The following is a 9697-nucleotide window of genomic DNA, read 5'->3' as shown; positions in this document are numbered from 1 at the left end:
TATCTCTACTTTTTTTGTTGTTTTCAATAAGATTATAAACTAAGGAGCAATAGGGTAAGATTGTATAATCTTATAATATTTTTTAAAATTTAAGAAAAGTAATCACTGCCATTTATTAAAAGTATCTTATAAATTTCCATCCTAGAAAATTATGTATTTAGTTTAACAGCTTTAACTAACAAAACTTACTCCATGCTTATAAATTCCTTAATCCTAATTCACTTATTAAAAAATAATCTATTGTGATTAATATGAGGAATCCCTCTTAATATACGAAAACACGTGTTAACCATTGGAGTGTAAACTAAAAATGCAAGTTTAAGGGATTTGACCAAACAGTAATAATAACCATGAACACATTTTATTGGGAAAGTTAAAATAAATGGGAAAACTTGAAATAGAAGGCCAAACAGTAATAATCATTCACCATTGCTCACTGCAACTGTTAAGTTACCACCAGCTAGGCCTTAAATTCATAATTTATGGTACAATAACATGAATACAGAGAACTTTGCAATTAAAACTAACCAGATAATGAACTGTAACCTAAAACCATTACAACAACAGTACATTATGTTCCATCATACTATAAAACTACAAAATTTGGAAAACTTCAGCCTTGCATTCTCTATCAATTGGAAGGGGAAAGGAGACTGATAAGCTTGTATATTTGGATTAGCTACCAATAGGACCATTTGTCCAGATTGCTAAGTAAAAAGCATTTTTTTCCGACAAACACTCATCGGAGCTTATTTATTTGTTGCACTTAGTGCAGCCTGCAGCAATGATAGAAAGTAACCATTTCGGTAAACAACAGTCCTATCTCTTACGGTGCCTACTTTTAACTTTGACAATTCTTCGACCAGACTTATCACCACCACCACCACTTGTGCCCAACGAGAAACTCTCTCCTCCAGCACTAAATTCTTGTCTGCCAGAAGCCTGAAACGGAGAAGGGTTCGGGGGAGTAGTATTCTGTTGACCACCAAACTTGAAGGGGCTGGCTCCTGATGGAGTTGATGCTCCAAATACAAAATTTGATTGAACTGGGGTGAGTTGCTGACCAAATACTGGAGTTGCTGGTGGAGCTGCTTGAACTGTATCTTCAGCCATACTATCCTCGGTTGCGATCTGATCATTATTAGCAGGAGAAGAACCAAATGTGAAGACAGAATTAGGATTCCCGAAAGTAGGCTGTGTGGAGGTAGTGGCTGCTGCTGAAGTGAATGAGAATTGAGGAGTTGAAGAAAACATTGTGGATGAACTGGTAGAAGCAACAGAAGCAGTAGATGTTCCAAATGAGAACCCAGATGAAGACGATGAAGAATTAAATCCAGACCCAAATGGAGACGATTTGCTGGGCTGCCAACTAGAAGACCCAAACAAAGCAGTATTTGTACCATTGCTGGAACTTACGGAGTTGACTGCTGAAGAGGAAGCAGAGGTACCGAGTCCAAAAGATGTACCAGAATTGAAAATGTTTGTGGCAGAACTTGAAGAAGGAAATGATGAACTCCCAACAGAAAAAGCTGCATTTGTCACATGAGGTGAAGAAGGAAACGATAAATTACCTGAAGAAAAGGCTGTATTCCCAGTCAACCCAAACGATGCAGATGATGCAGATGAACCAAACGGAAATGACTGGATCTGGGTATAAGTTGCGAACCCACTGCTAGCAGGAGATGCCTCGGCATTGAGCACAGATCCATTGCTAGAACCAATGACAGAACCCTGGGAGTGGCTATTTACAGTTGTCATTGCTGAGGAGCTGAAACCAGAAAAGCCACTCCATGTGCTTCCAACTGCAGCAGATGAGCTGCCAAAAGCAGTGCTGCTTTGATTACCATTTCCAGCATCTTGTGTGTTTTTTGTTTCCAGTGGTTCTGAGCCAGAAGATGATACAGGTATACCTGTTGATGGAACTGAAGAGGATCCAAATTTGAAAAGGGGAGTTGTAGAAGATGAAGATGCCACTACCGGATTGGAGGAACTGCCATTACTTGATGGAATTATGGCAGGAGTACTAGTGGCACTGGCACTAACACTGCTGCTGCTTCCTGCAAGGGATGAGCTACTGAATATATTCTGACTAGTAAAGGGAGAGGAAAGTGAAGGGCTTGCAGCAAGAGATCCATTACTTTGACCAAAAGTAAATACACTAGTGGGTGATGTGAACAATGATGTTGTTGCTGTTGATGAAACAGGAAGTTCTGATGACCTAACAGAATCTATATCAGACTCAGTATCAGCATTACGAGGTTCACGAACTTTTGGCATAGAATCAGTTGCAGCAGCAACAGTGGCAGAACTGCAGATGAAGGGAACGTTTAGCACAAGAGTCATTGTAATATTTAACTGGATATAATATAATATAAGGTGACAAGAACATTGCAGACATCAGACAATCAAAATCAACAGATATGATGAAAAAATGCATGCTTACCCATCAATTAAAAGAGTACTACCTAAAGTTCGAGAAATCAATAAAACAGGGGGCAGAAAATTTGAAGAATACATGACTCAAAAAGACAACAGGAACAAACCATGTAAAAAGCATAAATGGTGAAACACATCGAATGGTAGAAGTTAATGATGAAAGGAAAGATGCCCCCGACGAGATTACTCATTCAGAGAAGAAATAAAAATCACTGATAATAGTTTACTTAAGACTATTATTCCAGTAAATTGGCCAGAACATATATACTAACCTGATTGAGCTTCCCAGATTCGAGTCAGAAGAAGCACCAAAGTTCGGAAAAGTAGATTCACCACCAACTAATGATGAAGTAAATAGCATTTGTGGAACCTTGTCAACATTTCCATTGCTGCCAAAGTTCACGAACGAAACATCAGCACCAAGCTGTTTTGATGAAACAACCTTTTCCAAACCAAATATTGAACCAGAATTGGTCATCTCCTTTGATGGAGCCGCTTTATTCCCAAAATTAAAGACTGGAGGAATAGCAATTGATCCATTTGTTGAAGCAAGTTTGTGGGAACCAAAACTTGTTTGTGTATCTGCTGTAGATGGCTTGAAGGTTGGATCAGGTATAGATGATGTCATTGAGGTTGATACATCAACTTTCGCACCAACCCTAGACCCATCAGCACTATCATCAGTCCCAGCATGAGCTTCCCCACCTAGTGTAGAACTTTTGGATGGCATTACTACAGATAATGGTCCAGTCTTCTCCTGTGCAATAGATTCAGTACTAGAGATATCCTTCACTGCTATTGCAGTGAGCCTTGTCATTTTATTCTCAACAGGAAAAACAGAGGACACAGCCCCATTAGGATAAGCATCAGTATCCAGGTCCAGACAATCCTTTTAGTATCACAGACAAAAAAAAAAACTGAATCACCTGAGGTTGAAGCAATATCTTCCATTTGAAAATTCAATGCACAATTTATTCTTTTGAGAATGGAATGGATCAAATATAAGTGCAACAAACCAAAAATAGATATAAGACTAAATATCATCCCAGTTGCTTTAACTCATCATTATTTGGGAGTAAATGAAAGTGAAAGGATACATCACTAAGCTTAAAGTTAGTAATACTTGTTACCCCCACTAAGAAAATGCAAAACAAAGAACACAAAGTGACATACTAGTCTATTAAATTTCATTTAAATCACAACTAGAAGAAAAAGTGACATAGACAGTTATCAAAGTCTCTTACCTCATCTGCACTCCTGTGAAATGCTCTCTTCTTTTGTGGAGGGTATGAAACAGATTTTATCACAGAAGAATCCACATACTTCGCAGTAGAAATAGCTTGATTACTTTGTTTTGTAGAATCTGCATCAGCTGCAAATAATCCACCAGGAGCAAGATGCTTCAATGGACCATTTTCGACCTTGTCTATCTGTGAAATTAACTTTTGAGCATTATCAGAAGAACTTCCATGTGCAACATCAAATCTATTATCTTTTATAGTATCCAGCAATTTAGGTGAATCTACTATTTCCATGCTTCGAAGAGCCTGTCCATGTAACATAGAAGGTGACAACATTGGTGATTTACCATTCACAGTTGGCAGCCTTGATTCAGATGACTTTTCTTTAGGGGAAACCAATTTATCAAGTTGCTGCAGTATTTTCGAAGCCATCTCACTGGATTTTGAGGGTAAAGGGCCACTCGTGCTAGGTCTAGTGACAGCATTTTCTTCTGTCAATTCCATACATCTATGCTTAGCTTCATTCAGCATAATAGGCTCCCGCATGGAAGATGAGGGTTGCTGGGAAGCATCAACACCGAGTCTGCTCCTAGCAATAGATAGAGAACTACCAGAAAGATGTAAGCTAGAGCCTTTAGGATATAAATTAGCCTTGTGACGGATTCGGCGTACAGGACCAACAGATCCTACATCATTATCCAATGCTGAAGTTTTATGTTTTACTGCCTGCAAAAAATGAGAAGAAAAAAACTACATAAAATCTAACACACCTAAAATAGACACGCAAAGACATGATTATAATCGCAAGCAGTTATACCCCTTGTTTAGATCCATAAAGCATGTCCTGATCCAATGTAGATTGAGTTGAAGATGAGGGCTCACCTTCAACAGAACGCCTAACCCCCTGTAAAGTTAGAGAAACCAGATTTAAAAATTGACCCTAGAAACATCACGATAACAAATTGTCGTTCAAAAAGGAAAACCTTGAGGGTAGAGGTTTGATGAATTCTGGCATAAGGTGTCCGAGCCATACTATATATTGCAGATCTGCCACGAGTTCTTGGAATTGCAAAACCATTTTCACGAACCCCAACATGTCTAACAGTTCTTGGCACAACTGACATAACAGGGGAGTTAAGAGGAAGGTTATCATCACTTTTTAGAAAAGATGGACCCTCCCTTGCTGCAGGACTTTGCACACCTAACATTGATAAGGATACCTTGGAAGGCCTACTCCCCATGTAAGCTTTTGCAAGATCTGCTGGTGAAGCAACATCCTCAATAGGAACCTATCCATTTTACATAATAAAAGTGAGATGGTATGCAATTATTAGAAATTATCGATGCAGAAAATAGTGAAAATACAATCGAACATTTATGTCAAAGAAAAGTATAAAAGCAAATTCTCTTACGCTCGAAGTAACATATGGGGTTAGAGCAAGACGGTTTTCAATCCTATTTTCTACTATGGGTGTTTTGGGATCTTCATCCTTTAGTTCAGAAGACAATGTTGGGTCTGAAGGAACCACTTCTGTGTGCTTCTCTTCTTCCCTGATAGGCACATCCACAGTTCTTGATCGCATAAGTGCTGTCAAATGATCAATCTCAGATCTGTAGAATAATAACAATTTCACATGCAAAAAGAACAAATTATCCCAAGAAGTACATTATTATCAAGAACTCAGAATGGCATGAACTAGATATGATAACAGGAAGAAGCAAAATCAGATCCATTGTGATACAACCTTCATAAGTTGACACAGGAAGTACAGATTACAAAAAACAACTGTAAACAGATGACCAAATTGAAATTAGGCATCAGCTACTAAAACTAAGAAAGTAAAATCAGATGCATCTTAAAGAACTCCACAGACTATAGTAGATAACATGGAGTACAAATCAATGATAAACTACTCAAAACATGAAAGAAATACTTAAAATCAAGACAATGAGGACTTGTTAATCCACTGGTGGAGCATATATTCTAAGATATAACATCATGACATTTTTTATATTATACTCATTTTCATTATTCAAAGTCTAAATTATATTTAAGGGTTTTCTGAAAATAATTTCATCTCAGAGTAAAATAGATTTAACAACTAAATACCAAAATCAATGATTCCTCAATCACATGATACAGAACATGCCTGGTAAAAGTCTTCTGTCTTAGTAACTTCTCAAGCTCAGTTAGTCCACCTCCGTCAGAGCAATTAATTTGAGCATCATTTTCACCATTAGCAACAGCTCCTTGTTGCTTGCCAGAGGAATTGTTTGAAACCTGTTTCTCATACAGCAAATGAAAATAATATAACTGCCACTTATCTAAAGAGAAAAAATGCAGCCCCAATGCCACCAATAAAATTGAAAAATGGTTATACAACCACTGCAAACAGCCCCATCAAACATGCAATTACTTACCATTATTATCTAAAATGATGCAACCAACAAAAAATTGAAGGAACTGTTTACATCCACAATGCAGGTTACTTCAGAAGATAATTCTTAATCTCCACAACATCCACAGATAGTAAAAACGATGAATCAAGCACAACACTCTTTACAAATTTGAACCTCAAAGTTCTATAACCAAATCAAAGTAGCAGCTATGAACTAAAACTGTAAGAGTATGTAACAATACATAACTTGAGCAAAGTTGACAAGGCATCAGCTGCCAGTTAGTTACATTGTCAAGTTTCTACAGTGTTACCAGTTCTTGTATATGCCAGAACTGGGTTAGATTCCAGTTCGTTATGACAGTTACACTTTCTGAGTTCCATTTCTGTTTCCGGATATCTCTTCTCTCTCTACTTTCTTTTTGGACGTTCCTTCACTTTCTATTGTTTTATCGCTGATTCTAGGTAATCTTGAATCCTAAAATGAACTCCTGATTATTGAAAGCCATCTAGTTAAAAGTTATAGATACTAATGTCATGGCACACACATTTAATGTGAGTTAGATTTTAAAAAACAGTAACAATTGTTTTGACGCTTTAACTACCTACTCATAAAAAAGGTCCTTTTTAATTATTTTTATTTAGAGAATAGGGAGAGAGAAGATTTAAAACTTCACAATAACTAAGCCCATGGCAGAATGCAATATTAACACACTAAGAAATGCATATTGATATTCTGACCCTTAAATCCTTAATTCCAACAAAAATTAAACATATAGCGAGAAAGGAATACGAAAAAAGAATTAGAGGCCAAAACATCAATCTCGCTTCTTTAACATAAATTCATATATTTAATAAACACATTATACCCCCAAAAATGAATCCTGAAGAGATGCAAATGGTGTCATAACATACAGGAAGCATGCATACTTACAAATGCAGATTCTTCCTGATGACTGTCTCTCACTTCCTGTTCTGTTTCTGCGCCTAAAAATTATATCCATAATAAAATGTATGTTAATTAAGAAATCATAAATCACGTGATTTACTTTCATATGAACAAAGAAGAACCACCAACACACATAACCCAATTCATTAATTGCTTATTACAGTTAATTATCAAGCTCAAATTATTAGTGCATTATGGACCCACAAGGAATGAATCGAGGCAGCAAACAAGTGAAACTCAAATCTCGGAAAAGCTACTCTTGTAAAGAGGCTGCATAACTCTAGTGCTTCCATGTGCATTAATTGCTCTGTTTTCATTTACAACTTTCGAGGTAAGCTTCCTTCACAAGGGTCCAAGCACGTGTTCGCAAAACCCAAATGATAATAGTAAATAGTATTAGTAATTCAGCCATGCAATAATAATCTAACTCCCGCTGCAACTGATTTCAAAAAATGAAGACATTCGGCCAAAAACGACATCAACTAATAACCAATCAAAACAAAGCTTCCACTAATTAACTCCCTCATAAGTCATAACATAATAAACCAACACACACAATCCAATTCATGAAAAACAGAAAACAGAGCCAGCAATTCACAAAAAACACTTAAATTTAACTAAAAAAACTTCAAATTTAAACTAAAAAAAGGTAAACAAAATCAGAATAATTAAAAATCAAAAGTTGAAAAGAAAAATGAAGCAATGACCTGAAGCAGAAGAAGGAATGCGCTTATGGAAGAGAGATGAGAAAAGGGAATGAGCGGTATAAGTGATGAGCTTGTGGGCAGGATCAACAACCTTCGAAAACCAACCATTTCTGAGAGAAGTTGAAGGGCGATCATACGGCGTCGTTTTGGTCCTGCGGAATGTGCGTTTGCGAAATTTGCCTCCAGTTCCAAACCCTTCGTATGGATTCTCTTTCTCTTCCAATGCCATTAGTGAAAGAGTGAAGAAGATGCTGCAAATTAGGGATTTCAAATCGGAGCGAGAAACAGAGGAACGAAGCGGAAGAGAGAGAGAGGAATGGAGCGTATCTTAAAGTACACAGAATTTCTACCTAACAAAAAAGTACAGCATAAATAATTAAATATTAGGATGAAAAGTGAATTTTTTTAATTTGCATTTTTGGACATAAATTGCATTTGCCTTATGGAAAATGATAATAGTTAAAATTTAATATGTAAATGAATGATAGATAATATGTTGAATATATATAAAACTTTATTTTAGCAATACATATATTTTAAACTCATATGTATATTTTCACTTGCACATAATTAGTGTGTTATGAACGTGTAGTTATAGAGCTAATTAAAAGCTTGGTAACTATAATTTAATTGTGTAAGTAGTTTAATGAAGTATAATTATTGACAAAACTAGTTATGTAGCTGAAATTTGTTAAATTAAAAATATATAATGAGTTTTTTAGTTGGAGTTATGGACAAAAAATATAGTTATTGACTTATTGTTTTATAACACACTTATTTTTGTTTTATAACACACTTATTTTCATTTAAAAAATATACTCCTCATCCCTCATTAAACTACAATATATATTTTTTGTGTGTTATAAAAGAAAATTAAGTAAATATATATTTTTTCTGTCGGTTCTGGTTGCAAGGGGAGGCGGGTGCTGACGGCTATGTTTGTTTGGGGCTGTTGGGGGTTTTGTTGGTAGTGTGGCCGGGTCTTAAGAGTATGTTTATTACTCTATTTAAATATATACGTGATGTCATATTCTAAATATAATACATTATATATTTAAACAGATTAATATATAAGGTATAGACTTTGAATTTTTTTAAACAGACTAACATGTCAGACTCAAGCTTCTATATGTTATCTAGACTCGATTTATTTAAGGCAAAGTCTGATCTAACTTGTTTTCATCTTTACTTATGACTTTGAGTTAATGCTTGTAGTTTGAAGGGAAGTGTAAGCTTGTTGTTGTATACATAATTATTGAAAAGAGTTATTTGGTAAAACTATCTGAAATTTAGAAATACATACAATATTTATTTATTATTTAAAAATAATAATTTAAATAATTAGAAACATAAAACTTAAAATCAAAATTTTCATTTTTTATTTTAATATTTTATAATTGGGCATGAATATTTTATTTATTTGTTTTATTTTAAAAAGTTTTGGCTATTTTTAAGTTGCATAAGTTTATAATATTATTTTATTGTGGATATTATATATCATTAAAAGATATACTATGTAAATAATTTATATAACCTTTTAACTATGAAATGCAAGAATAACTTTTACATCATAAAAATATTCATTGTGACAATAATATATATCACAAAAATAATATGATTTTTTTGTTATTAGTGACTAATATAAATTTGTAATGTTTTAAAGGTAAAGTTGATAAATGAATAATCAAAAGCTACCTTCTAAAGGCTCATCCCTTGTAGTAACTTTCAAACAAAAGCTAGAGTCTCCCTTCAATTTTTATTTACTAATGTTTATTAGGAACAAATTTATTATCTCAAAAGTGTGTCAAATCATATATCACATATTATGATTAATTAAAAATATATATTTAAGTAAAAAATCTAATAATTAAAATTTTCTCATCGATCACACTATAATAGGAGTAGAAGATGGGTTCATGAGCTATTGACAAAGTCAAAACCTTCAAATTGGCTGAAAAGCTACAAACT

The 9697-nt window shown here is 34.7% G+C and overlaps 1 protein-coding gene across 1 annotated transcript; it reads right to left on the bottom strand.

Annotated features, from left to right (window-relative positions):
• On the bottom strand, positions 731-8057 carry LOC109346117 (nuclear pore complex protein NUP1-like). The gene is made up of 9 exons (XM_019585503.1): positions 7730-8057; positions 7008-7060; positions 5828-5958; positions 5090-5288; positions 4661-4966; positions 4495-4581; positions 3681-4403; positions 2709-3325; positions 731-2308 (listed from the first exon to the last, which is right to left on the bottom strand). The coding sequence occupies exons 1-9, from the start codon at positions 7956-7958 to the stop codon at positions 820-822; spliced, it is 3834 nt and encodes a 1277-aa protein (XP_019441048.1). The 5' UTR covers positions 7959-8057; the 3' UTR covers positions 731-819.

The sequence above is a fragment of the Lupinus angustifolius genome, chromosome LG04, assembly GCF_001865875.1.
Source record: "Lupinus angustifolius cultivar Tanjil chromosome LG04, LupAngTanjil_v1.0, whole genome shotgun sequence".
NCBI classification, from domain to species: Eukaryota; Viridiplantae; Streptophyta; class Magnoliopsida; order Fabales; family Fabaceae; genus Lupinus; species Lupinus angustifolius.
This window is presented reverse-complemented; position numbering and strand designations above follow the sequence as displayed.